Source organism: Echinococcus granulosus, assembly GCF_000524195.1.
Source record: "Echinococcus granulosus chromosome Unknown EG_S00004, whole genome shotgun sequence".
Lineage (NCBI taxonomy): Eukaryota > Metazoa > Platyhelminthes > Cestoda > Cyclophyllidea > Taeniidae > Echinococcus > Echinococcus granulosus.
The window spans coordinates 421,276-442,725 of record NW_020170384.1 but is presented as its reverse complement, the minus strand read 5'-3'; the positions used below and the strand labels follow the sequence as shown (position 1 = coordinate 442,725).

Genomic DNA, 21,450 nt, shown 5'->3' with positions numbered 1-21,450 from the left:
TTTCTGACCGTTGTTTTATTCTCCAGCTATATCAAATATCCGCATGTTTAAAAAGGTCAGATTGAAAGCGTTTCATGCTCCTGTCTAAGTACACTGAGGTTGTCTGAGTGAATTCAACCAGTATTAAGAGAAGCAGTAGAAGCCCTTCAGATACTAAGGCATCAGGCTATCATCGCGCCCCTACTTTCATCCCTTCCTCCGTTTACCCGGAGCTGAACTAATAAGCCGCATTCATCAATTCTGTTTCTTCACATGAATGATTAAAGCATTTCCCCTCCTCGATTAAGTTACAGCGGCATGATTTCAAAATCCTTTTGGGTGAAAAATGTCAGCAGTTGATCGCAGAGATGAAGAAGAGCGATACGAATGGATGGGCTGCGCAAAAAACTAAGAGACCTTGTAAGTCGCAATTTCTCACGAAACCTGGACCACTTCTTATTAAGATGCGCGAAGGATTTTTTAAAATCCAGTGCATATATCCTCGTAATTACGCTTTTCTGGAAATTTTGTGTCTACATAATTGCAAAGCATGTAAATAGTCAGGTCGCCCCATTTTCTCAGCTGACATCCCATTCAATTCTCGCATTCCACATTAAATTATGGCATTACTGTAGAGTCTACGACAACTAAAAGGTTTCGAAGGAGTCTTGGTTTATTAACTGGGGCTTCAATGGGCGGTTATTTTACTCATTCTCCACGCTTGAACTAAAATTACTTGTTTATGTTTAGTGGGAAAAATTGAAAAAATTTTTTTTGAGAGGTGGAAGGCGTAAACGTAGGGTTCGTAGCATAAGCTGCTATTTTAACCCAAACCTCATGCCTTTAGCTACCTCAGTAATACTTTGCGTCGACAAATTTCTTGTTAATTATATGGGACAATTAAAAGAGTAGTAATGATTATTAGTAGAAAATTTTGGGAGAAAATTATAAAGATCATCCATTTTGTAGATCCGGTTTGTGATTGAAAGAGGAAGAAGTGTCTTCCACGAAAGCATCAATAGCACTCGTCAATAACCTGTATTTATATCGCGAAAAGATCTTTTTTAACACTTCTGTCATTGTAATAAGCCCACTTCAATGTTATCACAGACCGATTGGTGGATTACTCTAGTTGTCCTAGCATACTTTTTGCTCAAACTTCTTTAAAAATCGGATGCTCAAATGAACTAACTTATAAAAAATGCATCGATTATCACCTATTTGGAAAAAAATAAGCCATGTTAAATTTACCTAATAGTCGCAAAGGCAATTCTAAAATCCTATTTACTATTCTTTTAATTTTTTTCTCTGTCAAACATGAGCCGAAGTCTCAGACGTCATTGGAGTATAGTTTGTGAGCATGAAGTAGAGTCGAAGCCAATCTTAATGTTTCCAGTTGGTTGCCATATTTGAAAAATAATGGATGCTACTTATAAAAGAAATTCAGCGTATTTGTCCAAGAGTGCCCTAAAGACGAAAGACGACATAATACCTTGACATAACATACACATTTGGCATTGAGAAGGCCTGGGAGGCTACTAACATGATCCAGAAGCCTGCCCACCCGGTGAATTTACAATGGTGAAGCGCAGCAGTAGCTCCTTACCGAGACCAGGGGTTAAACAAACAACCAACGTTTTACACTGTACATAGTATAATTCTAATGTAGCTTTTAAAGACCATGCACGCATAGAGTTACACTTTTTAATTACGAACTTAGGCCAAAAATTTTCTTATCAGTGGCTATTTTAGAATTTGATGTAGTTATTTCATATTTCCTTCCAAAAGTTCCATGAAAATATTGTCAAACTTATGTAAGCATTATAACATTCAATCGGTAACATTTTCCCCTTCCGATTTGGTGGTTTGAACATATCGGCATTCATTTTGATGGATAAGCAAATCAAGAAAATGGTCAAATGCTAAGGCAAAAAATTCCATCAAATTCAATGACGTGCAGCTAATACATTAGCACTGATCCAAAAAGAGTGGTTTTGAATGTCCCTATGGGTATTTAAAGACAGTCATTCAGTATAAAGAAATTTATTTGAAAAAAATGGCCTTGAAAGTGTTTTTAAAAAGTAGGCAGGATACAAATAGAATCTTCCAATGGTAGTTAAGTTCGGGGTATGATAATAGGAGGCATCAATGTTGATACGTTGAGTCGACTTGGACTTTCTTGTCCCATGTCTCCGGTGTTATGAGGGCTGAGCAGGTCACGTCAAATCGGGTTTGCTCCCCCGATGAGGTAGGAGAGCGTTGAGTGGGCGTCCAGTTTTGAGCATTGTCTTCATAGTCCGAATCACTGCTGACTGAGGAAGAGATGAGATTCTCATTTGCTCTGCTCCTCTGTATTCTTCTGATGATCGGGAAATTGCTTCGAGTCATCGAATCCGTAGAAGCGAATTGCTCCGATTCCATTTTCGCCACCTGACCATCAACACTGATAATTCCTATTTTTGAGGCAGCAGTAGAAGAATGTTCTGCCTCTGCTCTAATTATACTTGGTTCCATTGCTGCGTATGCGCCTTTGCTGACTTCGTATTCCTTGATTACTCGTTGAATAATAGGATTTTCTTTAAGATTTGCATAGAGACCCCCTTTCGACGATACTTGTCCTTCCGATTTCTCGAATGCTTCTACCACCTCAGCAACTTTCTGGACATCACTACTAGCAAATGTGACTCCCACTAGTTGTGTTGGTCCAGTTTGCGTGCAATTGTCCTTGCCTTGATTGTGCTTGTAGGCCTTATAGCTTTCAACAACCTTTTTAACCAAAGTGTTATTTTTTAAACAAGAATACGTTGATGGTTCACTTGGACAATAATTGGTCTGCCTATCAGTCGTCGCTACAACATCGGCAATTTCCTTGGACTCTATGAAGAATAATCCTTCCTTATTTTTATCCTTCTCATAGTCCGCAATCACAGCCTGAATTATTCGATTATGCTTCAAAGCTTGATAAAGAGATGTACGCTCTTTTGGTTCAGCGGAATCCTCGAATTGCCCGGTTGCCCGGCATATCCGCGCATACGCCTTAGCAACTTCCTTCAAACTCGTATTAACCACAGCCTCAGAGGCCAAAAGACTAGAAGTGCTTGTTCTTATAGACGTACTGAGGTCGCCAGATGTCAAGTCGATATGACACATTACGCATTTCGTTGTCATTAACTGGCTCCCCAAAGACTCGAATGATCCTGATAAACGTTTTCCCGAGTCTCTTGGAAAGAAACTGCGTTGAAAGATCGAAGCCTCGGTTATAGAAGTGGAATGGGAGGTTTCAAAAAGATCCACATCAGAGCTTCGTCTAATTATAATCGCCGCCTGAACAGAATTTGAATCATGGGATTCTGCCGTACTGGTTTCCGCCAGCAACAATTTGTTTTGGCAATTAACACAGAGATGCTCCACCATCTTTTGCGGGCGTGAATCAGCAGAATGAGTGCGTTTTGGGGTTTGATTTATCGTTGCAGCCTCATTTGTACCACGCAGTGTTTCCAAAGTCATATCGTTAGCCTGTTGGTGACCGAAATGTGCTTGCGAATCCCCGAATTCAATTAAATCCGTTACATAGACTCCCTCTCTTGATATTCCTTTCGACGAAGTGGGGATTGCGAGTGAATCCCTATGCATTACTGTACAGTGTGTGCCCGCTCGTAACAGTGGCTCTTCACGGGTAGTCATGGTCTCCGGTACAAGCTGAGTTTCTTGGTTGATATTCATTTCTGGCATATCAGTAGTTCCGCCCACAGAAGAGCTCTCTCTCGGAACAGCAGAATTGAACTGAGATCTCACATCGTTGGATGAAGTGTGAACATTTGCGGTGAGACGCTTTGAAAACATTTCGGGTTTGATAGTAGCTTCACATGCAACATGGTAGGATTCTTGAATTCTCGATTTTTCGGTTGCAGACTCTGATCTACCCGCCACGACTCCACGTGTGTCGCGAGAGTTGCAAACGCCTGTGATTGGACGGCAACTGGAGTCAGCGGAGACATACTGACGGCCACAAGGGCAGGTGTAAATTGAATGTTCAGAAGGCCTGGATGTCGTCGACTGTTGAGCACTTATACCTTCCGCCGAAGGTATAGAAGTACCACTTTTTGACATAATGCGTAAGCGTGGTTGGAAAGATGAAGATGTTAGAAGGGAGTGGACATTTCGTAATTCGGCACTCTGGTCTAGAAGGTTTTTCGCTTTGTGCGTCAAATGAGCTGTCTCATTTGTCTTTGGAGCAGAGATAAAAACAACTTCCTGTTTTCGATTGCTACTTTTAGCTCCAACAGCAAACTCCCTTGTAGGACCATAGGCCGCATTCACGTACTTTACTGGTGGTGCCACAACACTAGCGACATAGACTTCATCCCCGACCTGGATTCCGAGCTCTTCAAGATCCTTCATTTCGATAATCTGAATTCCGGTCGTATCTGTGATTACCGGCACCATTTCAGTGGCAGTCGAGGCGAGAATTGCGCTGACGCTCAGATCTGTTGTTCGCCACTCGGTCAACGGAATATCGACAGCCAACTGGTCGACAGCAATTTTGTCCATACACACCTTTACTGGAACCAGTAGAGTGCCCACTTGGGAAGCCGATGAAATTAGACGTTTATTTACTGGGCCAATGGAGGTTTCACGCATCTTTGGAATGCCAGACATAGATTTCTCAATGTATGACTTACGGGACACCTCAAGCACTGATTTGTCTCGATAAGGGGAAGTAGGCCTATTTACAAGAGGAATAGAAGCATCGCTGCCTAATTCCACCTGGTACTCGGTGTTGTTATAGCGAGCAGACATGTTACCTTTAAATTCTGCTACCGTAATACCTGGAATTTGGGTCAGTGCAGCCTCCTCATCACCTGGCTTTACAACACGAGCTTCAACCATTTGGGGCACAAGATTAAGTCCAACCTGCACTGAATCGTCTCTAGTTTCCACAACAGGACGTTTGGGAGGTATCGTCATCAACCCGGTCACAGGAGTGGTGTGTTGTTCTGATACTCGGAGCAGACCAGGACGACAGTAGGAAGGAACTGACAAAGAGTTCGCCTCTCGGAGACTCGGTCTGGTTTGAACGGAGTGGAGTGCTTCGTGAAGTTGACTCAAATCTTTACTCTTCCGCAGCAAACCTTCCACGTTTCTTGGTGTACTGCTAATCATATTCGATCCTGATATGGGAATTACTATCCTTTGCGTATCCTGAGCACAAGTGGAGCTTGAGTCAACTAAACCTCCAGATTTTTGGAAGGTTTCTGTGGATGGTGTAAAGGCGGAAGCATCAACTGTTCCTATATACCTCTCTCCGTTCACGTGAATTCCGATCGCATCAACTTTGGACATAGGGACAACCTGAATGCCCGATTCGCTTGTTAAGACAGATATCAGTTCCGTCGCGGAAGATGCAAGAACCGCGCTTACACTTACTTCAGCGCTTCTAACAGGACTCAATGGTACTTCAATTTCGAGATTATTCACTTTCACTTTTTCCATGGTGATCCCTGTAGGTATGAGCAGGGTTCCCACTTGAACTAATTTAGAGCTCATTGTGCATGCAGTTGAACCTGTCATTCGATTCATTGACTCAGTCCTCTGAGTTTCGTCAACTCCTACAGTCGGCTTTAGAAGTGGAATGACCTCACTGGAGAGTTCTCTTGACTTGGGGATCGATTCCTTCTTAAGTGCAATACACATCTGCTTGGAACGTGAATCATTCAGTACTTCGGTCGAAAATTGTCCTTGAGCCATTTGGATTAAAATTTCAGAAACGCACTCGGTCGCGGCTATTTGGACACCGGAGCACTCATTGAGTATAGGGAAGATGCTCATATCCGTAGGGCATAAAACGGTTTCAGTCCTTGAAGATCCGGTCAGACTTTGTACGCGTTGCGTGTCAAGCCGCACTTGTTGCATTTTTATCTGAGTGGGAATAAAAGTGGCCCCAACTTGTGTAGTACAATCAATCTTTACTTTGGGTCTACTGTTATCACAAATAAGGTCAATGTTTTGACGGTCACTTTTTGCGGAAAACTGGGTGTGATGAACACGAATACGGGTCTGTGGCCCTGCAAAATATGCATTACTAGGGTCTGCATGTGTGCCAGCGTAGGATCCTTGTTGGCTAAGATCTCTTCTTGGTTCAACCGTGGCGTGGTATGTTTTCCTCTCATGTGCAATTTGAATATCTTTAGCTGCTTCGATTGGAAGAACAGTGACTCCCTTTGATTCCGTCAAAATTTCGTCATATTGTGTTGGTTTTGAGCACAACATTGCACTAGCACTGATTTGCTCTACATCACCCATTTCTTTTCCCTCATTCACAGCGTTAAAATTCTCCATTCTAACTGATTCGACTGTGACAGCTTTAGGAACGAGTTTTAGGCCAACCTGGACGTCCTTGTCACGAGTTTCGATATGACTATACACGAAGTCAACTTTCCCATTCAAACTGACTTTGTCTTGCATAAAACCGCTAACAAGACTGTGCTCTGCCGAATACTGTGCATCCTTGACTCGCAGCGCGGTTACAAATTCGCCACTTTCGTGTGCTTTGAAATCTGGATTGTCGTATTTCGAGGGCTGTAAGTAATTAGCAGACGTTTTTGAAAAGACACCATGTTCCATCCAAGATCTGTTTCCATCAGCACTTGAACTGGCAATTTCACCATTTTTCCTTACAATTTTACTGGTTGTAAAGCGATCGCCACAGTAATTAAGGGAGATATCATCGCCGTTATCGATCTGGACAACGTGAACTCCTGAGGCTTCAGCTAGCACTTCGTTATAGTGGATACCAGAGGTACAAAGAATAGCACTGACGTCAATATCGTTGGAACTTCGGGTAGTTTTGCTTGTCAAAACAGCCTCCATATTCTCCACTTTTATTGGTTTGATCTCAACGCTAGTAGGGACTAGTCTTACACCAACCTGAATTCCATGATCATTCATATCTGGCCCAAGAAGGCTGGCCATGCTAGAGTTTGCTGCGGACAATTGTCGATATGGCGTTGGAGATCCATTGACAGCTTCCATGACAGATTTTGAAGTACTTTGAGTGCTCGCATTAACCGCTACAAGTTTAAGCTGCGGATTTGGGTCGCTGGTGGGAATCAAGTTCTTTTGATTGAAGGAATCATTACATTCTGGTCTGAGAATAGTTTCTGCTTGCAACGTTAGACTACTTTCATTTGAGAACAGATTGCTTGAAGTAGCCTGAATTCCTTCAACAGGCAGCCTTATGACAGCGTTCTGCATAGATTTACTTTCAAGCAGTGGAGCTCGATCGTTTGCCGTACTGCTCCAACAACCAGAAACCAAATTAATTTTTTTACTTAATTGCTCCCCACTGACCATTCGGGGGGTGTCCAAAGTGTGTACCGGTTCACTAGACATTCCAACTTCAGCTTCTTCTGACTGATCAAGTGAGCAAATAAAAATCCCACTGTCTTCACAAAGTTCTGTTTTCATAGTAATTTCTGCTGGGCATCGGGCAGCCTGAAGAGAGAAGCTTTGCCTTCCCTTCAGTGAAGGAGACGTGGATTCTAGTTTAAGATTTGTGATAGGTATCTGACAAATCTTAAGCGCTTTGGGAACTAGCTTTGTACCAACCTGAACTTTAACAGACCGCTGTATGTCTGAAGGGGGTGTCTTTTGAACAGGAAGGTAGATTTCGCCCAATTTTTGTGTTGTCATGACTGCATTCTGTGTCTTTGCTTCAACTGCCACATATCCAAGGTGCTGCGTCGCTCCATCGCCAATGCATTCAGAGCTCATTTTGGGCACGGGCTTGAGCCGAATGGTCAAATCCTGATATTCCTTTGCATCAGAAAGAAGCTTGCAAACAAGAGATTGGGACGCGAACTCAGGAGTCCTGCGACGACCATCGAATTGGCCGGTTCCCATCACAAGACTGGCCGGAAGGAGGTTCGACTTCTTGCTTTCTGGTATTTGCGTCTCAATCTGCGTAATGGCATCCGAATTACTCGAAGGGTGCGCATAATGGACCAAAGGATCCACTTCTGAACGACTCATGTTTAAAACTTTAACTTGTTCCAACGGAACAACTTCAATACCACTCTGTTCATCAATGAGCCTGCCTTTTAGTTCAACCTGGGCGGGATATAGCAGTGTCGATGCGGACAGAGTCTGGTCACTCTTTCTGCTTTTACTTGTCATCGAGACCACCATATTTTCCAAATGCACTGGTGAGATTCCAATGGCCTGAGGGACAAGCTGCGTTCCCACCTGCACTGATGCATCTGTGGTTACTGAGAAAATTTGAGTGACCGTATCTGATGACACAGATTTTTGGCTTTCTAGTCTCCGCGGTATCAGCCGAATAGGGCTTTGCTGTGTTGACTTGCTGGGATTTTGTTCCCCTTGATAAAGACTTATCGTCCTTACAGGAGGTTCAAAGGTAACAGATGCCTGCAGCTCCCCATACGCATCACTATCAATGCCGTTTGCAAGGCTATTATTTCTTTTTGTATCACTCGTGGTATCAGAACAAACAGTAACCCCAATCTTGCTTGCGTTATTTATTCCGACAATATGCACACCCGAACCTTCCACTAGGTGTGGCTTCACCTTCACCTTTGCTGGACATGCCACCGACTTCATTAGTACTTTGTATGCACTGCTACCACTCTCCTCCTCAAGTTCCAGTTCCATATTTTCAATGTCGCATCGTAATATTGAAATCTCCGTTGGTACTAGCTCTACGGCGACCTGCATATCAGCATCGATGAATACTGGGCTCCTCTGTTGAGCTGTGTGCCCATCGCACATTTCTTTTGCTCTGGATTGTGTGCCAATATCCGAAACGACGTTGCAAATTTGCGTCTGGGTTGAAAACTTTTTAGTTTTATCAGCTTTAAAATCGGAGTCGAACTGCATCTGGATTTCGCGATATCTTTGATGGCATCTAGGGCACACTACCTCACCAATCACCTGAATATTTTGGTCACTCATATTAATGACATTTGTCTGCGTTTTGAGTTTGCACTTAGTTGAGTAATCGTGTTCCACCATACTGTGCCTTCGAGTAAAGTCGGTCGCATTAACATTCAAGTCTTTGGACTTTTTATTAGCATCTGTTGGTCGAATCGTGTCGCAAATTTGTGTCTGTAAGTCAGATGTTGGAGTTTGTGGTGTATGAAACGAAGGAGCTGCAATATCTGCTGCCACAAATTTCAATTTTGGAACGTATTTTGAACTCACAACAACCTCCCCTATGGCACTTTTTGTTTTATCTGTTCGTAATACAATTGCTGCTTGTGTTTTCAATTTGCCGGCGGTTTGGGTTTGTAAATCTCCGCTATCAACCGAAGTTTCGTCCAGTACCACGGAACCCCTAGCAATCGAACCATCGTGCGTGACTAGGATGTTACTTAAGCCGCTGTAGTCAGCTATTTCGAAGCCGCTTCCTTCATAAAGCTCAGATCGGAAATTCATATCAGCAGGACAAATGAGTGAATCAACTGGTACATCAAGATCGACTTTACGCAGTGGATTGACAAACGAGACTTCCATGTTCTTCGTCTTAATCTTACTCAAGGTTACCTCCGTTGGAACGAGCTTTGACGAAACTTGGGTACCGGTGTCGTGTACCACTTTGCATATAAGCGTTTCAGCATCGCTGGATTTCAAATTCCCATGAGACACTTTGTTTCCTGTCACAGAATTAGTAAATTGTGATTCCCTGTTCATGACTTTTCCAATATACTGCTTCTGTGCGCACAAATCAGACGTTTCTGAGATGATCCCATTCCGTTTTTTATAGTCAGAAAGATACGATTCCAGATCTGTGTGGATTCCCCGAGAATGCAAAAGACAACTAATTTGGGTCATGACAGTAGAAGTTGAAGGCTCACTTGTCGTAAGTTCCATACTCTTTGTGCACTTTTCAGGCAAAAGACAGAATGATGTGGTTGCACCCTCGACCATTCGTTTCTTTGGTTTCTGTGAAGAAATATTCACAACCTCCATCACCGCCACGGCTTGTACCTTCACAGCCTTGTTCACAATATCAATCTGCGCTTGAACATCACGATGCAAGGCTTCTCTGGCCCGAGTATCACCGAGAAGATTCTCTCGAATCGATGCTGTGGCTGGACTGTTAGATCTTGAGACTATTTGCGCCTGTACATCACGAACCTTTAGTCTTTTGCGGGCATCTGTAGTTGCATGGGCCACGGAGTCCCTCAATTGCAGATTAATAGAGTCAACGTCGTTAATACCCATAACTTGCACTCCGGGACCTTCGAATAAATCCACCGACGTTCCGACAGTTACCGGACATAAAACTTGTCCCACACGAAGGCCAAGTCCGGTTAATTCACTACTGTTTTGTACCTCCAGGCCGAGATTATCGATGTCCACACGAGAGAGATCAATCGCCTTTGGCATCACACGTACTCCCACTTGTGAAGCGGCGTTTTTCGTTACCCGGATAATCTGCGCTTGAACATCAGTGGTATTTTGATATTTTTCATTCTTAGTATTGAGTTCAGCTTTCAACCGTGCTACAGAGTTGGAATGGCTACCAAGGAGGGTTTGTCGTCTTGCTTCTGTGTTGTAAACAACGTTCGACTCAGATATACCAGCGTTCCCATCGCACTGTGCTGATGTGCTCGTTGTGACCCTGAAAATTTGGGTCTGAAGATCATTGGTGCTGGCACTTCTCTTTAGACGCATTGAGTTGTCAGTCGGGATCTTGCTATCAGTACGTTCTTGAGTCACAACACCCGCGAACTTCATTCCACTTGGCTTGGAACGAGCGTGTGAGGTTACCATTTGCTTTGCCACTTGTCCATAATCAAGGGAGGAGCTCTCACTACTAATTTTGGCATTACGGACTTTATTCGAAGGTTCGTAGGTATCGGTTTCATCGCGGTCCGTGGAACTGCGGTAGTCGTTTTCGATCACATTTGGTTTTGCAAGGCGGGTGGAAGGAAAATGTTTTAGAATATCATCGATGGGCTCGGAGGTGTAGTCGCTGATGATCCTATCAAAGGCCTTTCTTTTGCTCTTCCAGTCTGCCATTCTATCTGCTAAACTCTTCAGTTGATTTTCCTTCTCCTTTTGCAACTGCCTACAAAGAACCATATTTAAGTCTACGGTCACAGTATGCAGATAATAAATATATTGAAAAATCCAGGCGTTATTTATATGAAACCATCACGATTTTTCAAGGAAGTAGTCGGTAACCACTTGGACAGAAAGTGAACCGATTACTTGATCAACATTTCAATATTTAATGCCACCTACTAGCACGAAAACGCCAAAATTATTGAGAAATCACTTGTTTCAGGGAACGTGAAAGACCTTAAGCAGTAGGTTTTGTTTTCTTCTAGATATATTGTCTTAAATGCTTAATGGTATCTAGCATTGATTTGAGAACAATACCCCTAGGATTCAAAGAAACTGTTAAGAGTCTTTATAAACAACCGAAAAACCACATTTATCGAATGAGAAAGTGTTGGAGGACGAAAAAAAACGATGTCAAAACTTTGGAGAATTGTCCCTGTATGAGCATAACCTGTTCTGGCGTTAATAAACAGCATCAGTAATTAAAAGGTATCAATAACAACTATTTTATTAATGCTTCATTGATTATACTAGATTCGAAATGTTTGACTATACCTCTTCGACAGCTCTAGTGGTAATCTAGAGTTTGTCTTTAAATTAGCATGAGACAGTCAATTTAAATTACTCCTAATTCCTTGAATATTTCACACTAAAATTCTTTCTCTGGAGAGAGACCTACTCCATGCGGGTGATCTCGTTTAGGATGTGTTGACGCTCATCCTCGACAGATTTGAGGTAGCGTTGCACTTCGTCAGCAGTCATGGTGACTCGTGCCTGAACTTGATCCATGCGGGCCGCATGGTTGAGTATCAAGCGCAGTGGTGTGTGAAGAACCCGGATGTCCGACTCAGTGAGTGCCACCGCACCACGCGGAGGTCGCCGATTGGCTATTAGCGTACCACAAAAATGTATTTTTAAACAGTGAAGACATTGTAAACAAATTACTGACCCCTTGGTATGCATCGACTCAGTTTCAATTATTCATTAATTTGAAGTGGCGTATTATGCTCCTCACGCCGGATTTGTGTGACACTGAGCGTACCGACCTTTATATAGAGGGTTAATGCGTGCAAATCTAACATAGTTACAATGTACACTACAACAGAGTCATTTTGGACACCTGCCATTCATGTTCCCAACCTCCTGACATTTCGTGGACCTAGGGATAACGAAATATTGTCGAGACTTTGAAAAACATTTACATTAGTGAATTCATAGCCCACTGTGCATTCCAGGTCCAGGTCCACGGTTCTAGACTTTTTGCGCTAATCCAAAGTCATCGCAGCGTTCATATCCCTCTGCTATTCGGCCTTGAAAAAGCATGACCCATCAATTATCGCTGTCTAGGCGTTCGTGAAATTGTGCGTTTTTATAATCGTGCAAAAATAGTCCATGATTCAGTCCACCCACACTACTTGAGCTCTGATTCAGTCATATTTTCAAGTGGTAGCTCACTTGCTAATCTTTTTATCAAGTCATATTTCAGGCACACACCATGATCACACCGAGACCAAACCCTACCTACAGTAGAAATTCGTTGTCGTTCTAGGGTTGAATGGCGATATAACATACCCTTTAGTTAAAGGACTGCACAAATTGAAATTTGGCCAACGAACTCCCCATCAAAAATAGTTTTTCTTAACCAGATTTACAAGTACGTCTCTATGGCTGTGCCAAAAAATATGGGGGCGTGATGCATACATTAAACAAGTGGCAAGCGCATGTGTGGATGCCTATAAGTGCGATATTATTATAAGAATTATTCCTTTGCATCATCTAGCCTCATTATGTTTGCATGAAAAGGTGCTCTATGTGTTAAATAAGTATATCAAAACGGTTGCTCATTTTTTCAGGATAGGAAGATTAGCTACAAATATAACACAAAGACGGCAATGTAATAACTATTTGTTAAGAAGACCATTTCTAGGCCATTATCCTTCTGAGTGCTCTCTTTAGTAAAAGTACAAATAAGTCATGCAAGCGACTAGAGTAGCTAAAAAACCTACGTGAAAGAAGCATCAGAGTGTTAGTGAACTTGTCGTATGCGCGATGGAGAATCCCGCTATCGTAGTTGGGCGCGATCAGAATGCTGTCAACATCGTCGAGGAAGGCGTTCATCTCGTCTTCGTGGGCAAAGTAGACCACCTGCAGTTTGAGGTACATTGAGTAATTTCCATGTGGAATACCTTAAAATATCCTGTTGCTACCGCACATTCATTGAGCAAGTTGACTAATTCCAACTATGGGATGCGCGAATCCTCATTTGTTAAGGCTGGAATATACTTCACGATCCTTTCCGGGTATTTCCGTTAAAAGTATCAAGTATTTTCAAGCTTTATGTGATAATATAAAGCTAGGGCTGCACATCCTACATTTTAAAGTCTTATTAGCTACTAAAATCAAGCTACCGAGGAGTTATTTTTACACGAAAATAAATTTAACATCTGAACTTCCCAGGCAGGCAACCCATTTTAAAGTTATGAAAAACATCCGGATAAGTAAAATCACTTCCACAGGAAGAAAATTCTGCCAAAAAATTAGCTGATATCACTTCCAAACATCGACTTATAATATCCTAAGTTGGAAACTAGTCTATTAAAGGATTTCTCCGAATCTACGAGAAGTGTTTAAGTCAAAAAAGTTGAGTTCCAGTTTGCAACTACAGATCGAAGGACATGCTAATATGGCAGAACTACACGTAGTAGTGAGGCAAACCGAAACTGTTCTTATTAGCCACTGTAAATGTCATGAGCTTCTCCAAACATCATGCAATCGGGACGCCGGTCAACACTAATAATGGAACAACGTGAAGTGACGAAGGATTCTGTGGATAGCCATTAAAGACCTTGAGCATAGCACTTGATGCAAAGCTTGGTCGCGCAAGGCATTTGAATGGTAAAACCATTTCAGAGTCATTTATGCGGGTACCACTGATGATGCCGGCTGTAGTGATTCTGTTTTGGTTCACAGCCTCCGCGGTTACTTCTCCGAAAACCGAGAGTGCAAAATGGTGGCGCAAGAGACTAATCTTTTGTTGATACGGTTAACATAATCATTTACTAACATTTGCACTTTCGAAAGGTTAACACGTGATAGGTGCCGATGGTAAGGTCTTTTAGGGATTAAGTAAACGCTGAGATAAGTACGCAAATGCATGCTAAGATTGTTAAAAAATCAGAGAAATTTTAAATTAATTTTATGGACACAAGAGTCTCTGTTTGGTTTTAATGACCCGCACAGTTGAGATAAAGCTAAATTTTATTAAAAGGGAGTCAAAATACGCAGTTACACATTACAGCACATTCAACCTACATCGTTTTGGCAGCAGCGCTCAAAGAGAGTGGCGTAGTACTTCACCAGCCTGCCCTTTGTACGCTCCAAAACGCGCTTCCAATTGGAGACACACTTTTTTTGGAGGCTAACGAATGTTACAAAGAAAGATAATAAATGTGTATTGTTTATTTGGCTAATTTTGAATTGAGGCGCCCCTTACTCAACCTCGTAGAACCACGTGTCTAGTGGGTCATTAGGGCTATAGAACCACTTGTGAACGGATCTTATAGCTAATAAACCAGCCTATCTGTTTAGGCTGAGATTTTGAAATACATGCCAATATTTAGGTCACTTCATTTTCAAAGAAACAAACATGCACCATCTACTTAGTATATGCGTACAATAATGGGCTAAGAGAAGTACTATACGTTCAGAACCATAAATGTTTATGGACAGATTTCAGCTTCTGGTGTTAATAATGCCACATTACACCTTCTTGCTTTAATCTGTGCATATCAGAAAGTGGATTACCCTCGACTACAAACGCCTCTATCGTGGTCTGGGTAGAGCCTAAGACTCATTTGAGTGGTGCAATTTGTCACACTTGCTGTTAATCAGCTATTCAGTGACGTGAATGACCTTCCATAGGATCAAAGTTTGGTCGGTAACTTCAAAACATAGCCGTAAGGCTTAAAAGTAAGAGAGTAGTCAGGCTTAGCACAATTAAATTATTTCTTTGAATTCATAAAGAAGAATAGTAAACACTCTGGGGAAGCAGGGAATCCGCCTGCAAACCACAAAACAAGTTTTCGTAAAAATTAATTGCGTTGTTTCTAGCAATAGTGGTTATTTATGTTTTTGTGGAGTACGACCCTACTTCTGTTCGAAGCTCGGATTAACGAGGGTCATGCGCCCCAGTTCAATGCATGGTCTACTTCGACGGGTTAAAGTGGTGCTCCACATATGCCACCGAACCGATCCCACTAGAAGGCTAAAAATACCTTATTTTAGGAAATTCGAGAATCAGGTACACCAATGCACTTGTGACAGGCCACTAAGTTTGATGTTCATGCCACTACAGGTTTCTGCAGGTCACGTGCTACAACCGGAAAATACTCCTTTGATCTCTTTCTTTATTGTAATTCGACGGTTAAGCATCATGTGATTTCTGAGAAATCGTGGTTAGCGCGTTTCTACAATTTCTCAACAAAGCAGTGCAATCAACTATATCTGCGCGCTAGAAAACGAATTTTCCTCCTGATCTTAAACCACTTTACGTAGTGCATGATGATAATGAATAAGGTATTACTAATAACCGTTTGGAATGGCTCCTACCTGTTTGCCCTAAACACCTCATTTTGATTGGGGCCTATTGCGGCGAAAATAAGGGAGGGCACTTCACGCTCCCCGAAGATCGTTTTCACTCGCCAAAAGTTGGGATTTTCGTTGTTCATTAGGATCATCTCCTCGCCCTTTCGTATGGCGAAGTCAGGTCCTGAGAAGTCGATCAGCGCCTTCACCATGACAACCTGTTGGGCTGCGTTCTCAGGCGCATCCACGGTTCGTCCACACACGACTCGGGATAGACGATTTTGCAGAGGCTTCATGTGGCGCGCCATGTCAGTGAGTTGACATGTCTGCTCCCACGTGCGTGCCAACTCAACGTGATCAGCCTGTAAACGCAAAAACAGATTTACTAAAACAATCGTGAGTCATTTGTCAAATCTTTTATCGGTAAGAATGCAAGGGGTTTTTGTGATTCTTCAACATTTCTTTCCTTTCCGGCATCGTGTTATTAAAGCGTCCATTCAGCATTATAGAGGCTCAAACTTTAGTTAAAACTGATTTGTTAGGCTATTTTGACGCGTCCTGGTTTAGAAAGAGTACATCTTGAATAGAAAATCATACCGCATCTTCGATTTAAATTATGTACACTTTCAAAGTAGAATAATCCCTGGCAATTTAGCAGTTGTCAAGCTCACTTTAAATTGCAATGCTATCAAAAACTAGCTTTGAAAATTTCATGCGCAGGTAGGACTGGTGTTAAGTCATTCTACTTATATCACTGTAATGAAAATACCATACCTACATAAGATTTAAGTATAAGGAAGAGGTTCAATTTCAGTAATACTTACTTAGTAGTACTGAAAATGAAACATCCAAAGACAATTCCACCCTACCTATTCTTTGCATACATACCGCACCCTAACAGTCACCAGGCCCGCACCATACGGGATTTTTAACGTGAACAAGACCAGTTCAGTTGAAAAAAATAGCGTTGAAGATGTTGGTGGTAGAAGAGAGCCAACCTCGAGTTCTTTGGCAAGCAAAGTGGACTCATCGACAGTCCCTTGAGGGTCAAAGAGAACCATCTTCATTTCCGCTAGTCCGATCATTTTGTCGATGTGGGCATCAACCTCATTGGCCATGTGGTGAAACTAGCATTAAAAAAGCATATTTGGTATTTATCTTAGGAAATTTGTATGGGGGAAGTATTGTACGTTAATGACCAGATTCAAATTCAATCGGATAATGGCATGAAATGCATAGAAACTGACGCGCGGTCTCGTACATTACGATGTTTTGAAGTTAAAAGCCTGAAAGTCGTGAACTAGTAACACTTAGCCATTTGTAGAAAAATGCAAACCTGTTGATAAGAGGCTGCGTCCTTAAGATGGGCTTGAGTGATTAAAGACAACTGAGCGATATACTCCCAGCAGCTGTTAACATTTTCCGTGAGAGCCTAAAACACCAAATTGCGCACTCAATGCAAAGGAGTATTGTAGCCACAAACACAACACACTAATGCTAATGGGTGAGAAACATAAAATGACAATAAATTAGTGGCACCATACAAATAAGAGATATTGTAGCAGATGTATTACCTTATTAGCAAAAACAGCCTGGGATGCAGCCTTAGGAGAACTCGCGTCGATTGCAGCCTGCGTGAGCTTGTTTGTCAGATCCTGAAATGCAGCATTCGATGTATTCGAAGTAAAGTTTTCTACAGTCTAAACAAATCTCTGCGATCGCTACAACTGCATGAACGCGTCTACAATTCCGCTTGATCGAGAGGCCGATTCCCCAATTTTTGCAGGTAATTAAAAAAGTAGCCTCTAAAGACAGATTGTCGGTGATAAAAGTCCACGAAAGTGATTACATTTGCGAAAGTTACTATGTGATTAATCTGCTCAACTCACCCACTGATGCCAATAACAACTTCAAGAGAATAAAATAATCATTCAATCGGGCATTTGTTTTCCAGCTGCACGGTACCCTTCGAAATGAAGAAGTTTTTGATACAGATAATGTTTAATTCGTGTGGGTTCTTAGTGAACGATTAATTATTTGCGCTTATTCACAGCTCTGCACAGTGTAGACGGGAAGCGAATACCAATTTGAAATGGTCTATTCAGGTAAATTTTGCTGAGAACATCTACTACTTGGTCCGTGAAGTGACACACCTGCCAAAGCATGCCTGTTCGTCAAAAAAATTAGACTTACTTTCTAGTCCACATGAATTCCAACAAAAGTCAAGTTCTGTTCTATGTTTTAACACTATCAACGTCACATTTACAGGATGCATATTTGAATAGACCGACCAAACGCTTCACTAACCGTAAGTGGTACTTCGAGTTTGGTAATGCTCTTCAAGTAGCTGAGAACATCGGCGTTCAGTCGAATTCCGTTTTTCAAATTCTCCACTTCATCACCGTATCGTTCCTGATAATTTGGATTCTGTGACAAAAATCCAATGATTTAATCTTAATGCCATGTGAATGAGAATTATGCGCCTAAGCTGGCAAATAACTTTCCGAAATAACTAGTTTATCCTTCACACTTTGCACATTTTAAAGATATTTTGGGGGTGTGTTAAGATAATTCAAAAAATATTGGGAGGGTGACCTGAGAAATGCGCTGCTGAAGATCGCGAATTCCTTCAAAGAATTGCTCTTGTCGAATGCGCTCCTCGTCAAGAGCTAAGTGATTCACTCCAACCTTGAGATCACTCGCCACTAGCTGAAAAGCAATGTTACAAATCTTATTTTTACGACATAATTTTAAGACTAACTTCTACGACCATTCAGGGAGTAACCTCCACTGGAAGCCATTTAATTTCTACGATCAAATTCTGGTATCCTAACATTGAGCAATGAATAAACAACATGATGAGGGAGATTTTGTGTAAGATCAACCCAGCCGATTAACAGTAATTAAAAAAGATAAGCTTAGTTCAGTGAGAGGAGGTATATTTGTTTTTCGGAAAAGGACAGAATGTCTAGCACTACTTTTGCAAGATCAAAATGCCATAGACATCGCCAGGATGAGGCCAAGCAGAGCGCCCTAAACGCGTTTTAGAGCTCCCCACAATTGATCTGGCATCCTCAAGCAGAGAGAGCAGCCCGTAAACGTCAAGTTGATTGACACTGAGAGCTGGCATGGAACACACATGCCGGCGCGCCCAATCGCCAATGCAATGCGCTGAGCCTAACCACTTCATCCCTCCCTCCACCAAGGGCGTGCTGTCACCACTGACGTCCTCATATTAACGTGCTTTCTCTACCACTCTTTCAGACAATGTGAAAGTTCCAAAGGTAACAATTTATTTACGAATCTGAGACTGGAATATTATTAGGATGCACATTGGTTCATGGAGCAGACTAGAGTACTATTTAACTCTCATAATTAGAATGAAAAGAACTTAATTCGTTTTGAGACAGACCAGTGTCACCGAATTCTACGATATTGGCAGTAAGTGCTGGCTTTACAATGCTACAGATAAATACTAATCGCCTTTACTCCTTAAGAAATAATTAAAAATGTCAGTGGAGGTCAAAAATAACACAACAACAACAACGAGTTTAGTAGGGTGAGGTCCTTAGACGAAATGCCACTTTTTCAAAGGGCCACGGGTGGCAAATCTGGCAGCACATGGAGCTTAACTTCAGCTCGCGCGTACTTATGACTAGGTTTACTTGGTGTGCACTAATCGAAATAGCATTCTGAAATAAACCTGTCAAGCAATTCCCCGCAATCTACCTTTAATCTCACTGATTCACACAGAACAAACAAGAGTGGCATGCTAATCACGGTTTTTAGACTACGCCTTTTAGAGTCAGGTAATTATTCCACTCAAATAATTTGGCCAATACTAAGCTGCCTTAACATCTTTTGAATAATTTCGCATTACATTAAATCCATAATATCTTTATCTAACTGTATTGCCTAAGGACAAAAAATCTACTCTGAATAAATCTACGTTCTAGTAAAGAATAAGGGTGAGCAAGTGACGAGCCAAATGGAATTGAGAGCTCATTATATCCTATTAGGCATCGAGCTGCCACCCTATCCGATCCGCACCACCCAGTGACAGTTAAATTCCGAATAGAAAGTTTAGACCCTAAAGTTGACTATACATGGCACCGATAGAATCGCATAAGATGGTATTGCTAGGTTCCAGCTCACCTTGTAATCAACCAATTCGCGATCAATGGCCGAAACTCCTGCAAAAATCGGAAAGGGCATGGGATATTAACAAAATTAATCTGCAAACATCGTTTGATAAATTTAAATTGTGTAAAAAACTGGTGAGATTTGTGGTTTCAACTTAGACGCAAATGTTTTGGATGCTTAAAAAATTGCGCATCGTCAGTGTAAACTGCCAGTACCGAGAAAGATGTTGCTTGCTTACATTTGGTTAATGCGAACTGGGTCTAAAACTGCACATAAGTAATCGGTCTTATGAGAAATACAAATGAGTCAAGCTTTCATGAGAAGCCTGCTGATCTTGGTGAATCATAAAATCACCAAAAATAGCAATGAGTGAATTAAACACCTGGGAATGTTACTACCGCAAATGTGCAGTTCAACGTGGAATACTGAAAAAAATGCAAATATTTGTGGAGTCGGCGAACAGGTGCTCCAATTCCATAACTGCCAAATAAGAATAAAAGCAAAGGATAAATTTACCAGATGTTTTTGCTTTAACCATAACTTGAGTGTTAAACTACTGAAATCAAAGTAACTAGATTTTACCTCCATCAATCAGAGAAATCAAAACCAGAAATGCAACACAAAGAGGCAGTGGATCTCGAATGGTTAGTAATAATAGTGTTGCTCTCTGGAAATGTGATTATTTTTATGGACCACTTATATCCATTTTGCTTCCTGATTAATAAACTGCATTAATTTTTTATATTTGGCTGCAAATGAAGACTATTTTAAAAATGTGTTAAATCGACCACTTATAGAAATGATGTTCTGAGTGAGTGTTTTTGTCGGATCTAAAATGTGGATGATTACTTCTAGTGGTTGTAATGTATATTAAGGATGATTCCTGAGGTCTTGCCGTCGTAAGTTGGACATTTTCACCGTATGATCTTCCGATTTCCATTTTGTTATTGTGCTGAAGACCTCCTGGGATTAAATTTGTGTTTTTTTACACTTAAACTAGTCCTAAATATGCCCTATACAAGAACCAAAGCTACTGTTAGTTCAGGTAAATTGGATGTCCGTTAACACCGCCAGATTAAGGTGATTGTAAACACAAACCAAACGCAGGCCACCCCGGACACTAGACATGGGGGCGACGTGGTGGACTTAAATTTATTTTCCATTACGAAGGCTTCTACCTAAGACTACATTAGTGGCATTTGCAAATTTAGAGTTATGAATTATTAACAAAGTATAACTAGGCGATTAATAGGAAGGCCGTTCATCTTTAGAGGCATGGAATTCACACCATATTCAAAGTAGCAGTCAATGGCCGAAAGAAAATTAGGGGTTCAAAATTACTGAACATAGTGAAGCGAATAACAATTAAAACGGACCCCAAGTAAACGCATCGACAAAGGCTTAAAGTTTAACAACACCTCACAATTTTTAGATAATTGAGAACACGTAAGAAATTTTACAAAGTGAAGTATTGTAAACAACAAGATTGAGATTGTCGTGAAACTTCAATATGCAAATGGAATTGGTAGACAAAGGCGACTGTCCCATTTTAAATCGTAAAGAGACCCGAAGCACAAAAAAATAGAAGCTTAATAGTCAGATGCACATGTAATGAATATGAACACTTTAAGGTAAGGACTCTAACCTCCGGACATT

General features: G+C 41.5%; 2 protein-coding genes across 2 annotated transcripts in view; one reads left to right on the top strand and one right to left on the bottom strand. All coding sequences in view use genetic code 11, as the record gives it.

Moving 5' to 3' along the window:
* Positions 1–1,014, top strand: part of EGR_01043 (Transitional endoplasmic reticulum ATPase) — a gene marked incomplete at both ends in the record, with an annotated part of 3,374 nt that extends 2,360 nt beyond the window's left edge. The window contains one exon of the mRNA XM_024490292.1: positions 949–1,014. Within this exon, the coding sequence (XP_024355111.1) occupies positions 949–1,014 (66 nt within the window). The remainder of the gene's footprint in view (positions 1–948) is intronic.
* A 1,110-nt stretch (positions 1,015–2,124) lies between these two features.
* EGR_01042 (hypothetical protein) lies at positions 2,125–19,866 on the bottom strand (the record flags this gene model as incomplete). Its single annotated transcript, XM_024490291.1, has 11 exons — positions 2,125–11,071; positions 11,747–11,954; positions 13,074–13,212; positions 14,380–14,485; positions 15,676–16,013; positions 16,650–16,778; positions 16,988–17,083; positions 17,226–17,306; positions 17,959–18,078; positions 18,247–18,360; positions 19,807–19,866. 11 exons carry the CDS (start codon positions 19,864–19,866, stop codon positions 2,125–2,127), a joined length of 10,338 nt encoding a protein of 3,445 aa, XP_024355110.1.
* Between the last annotated feature and the right edge of the window lie 1,584 nt (positions 19,867–21,450).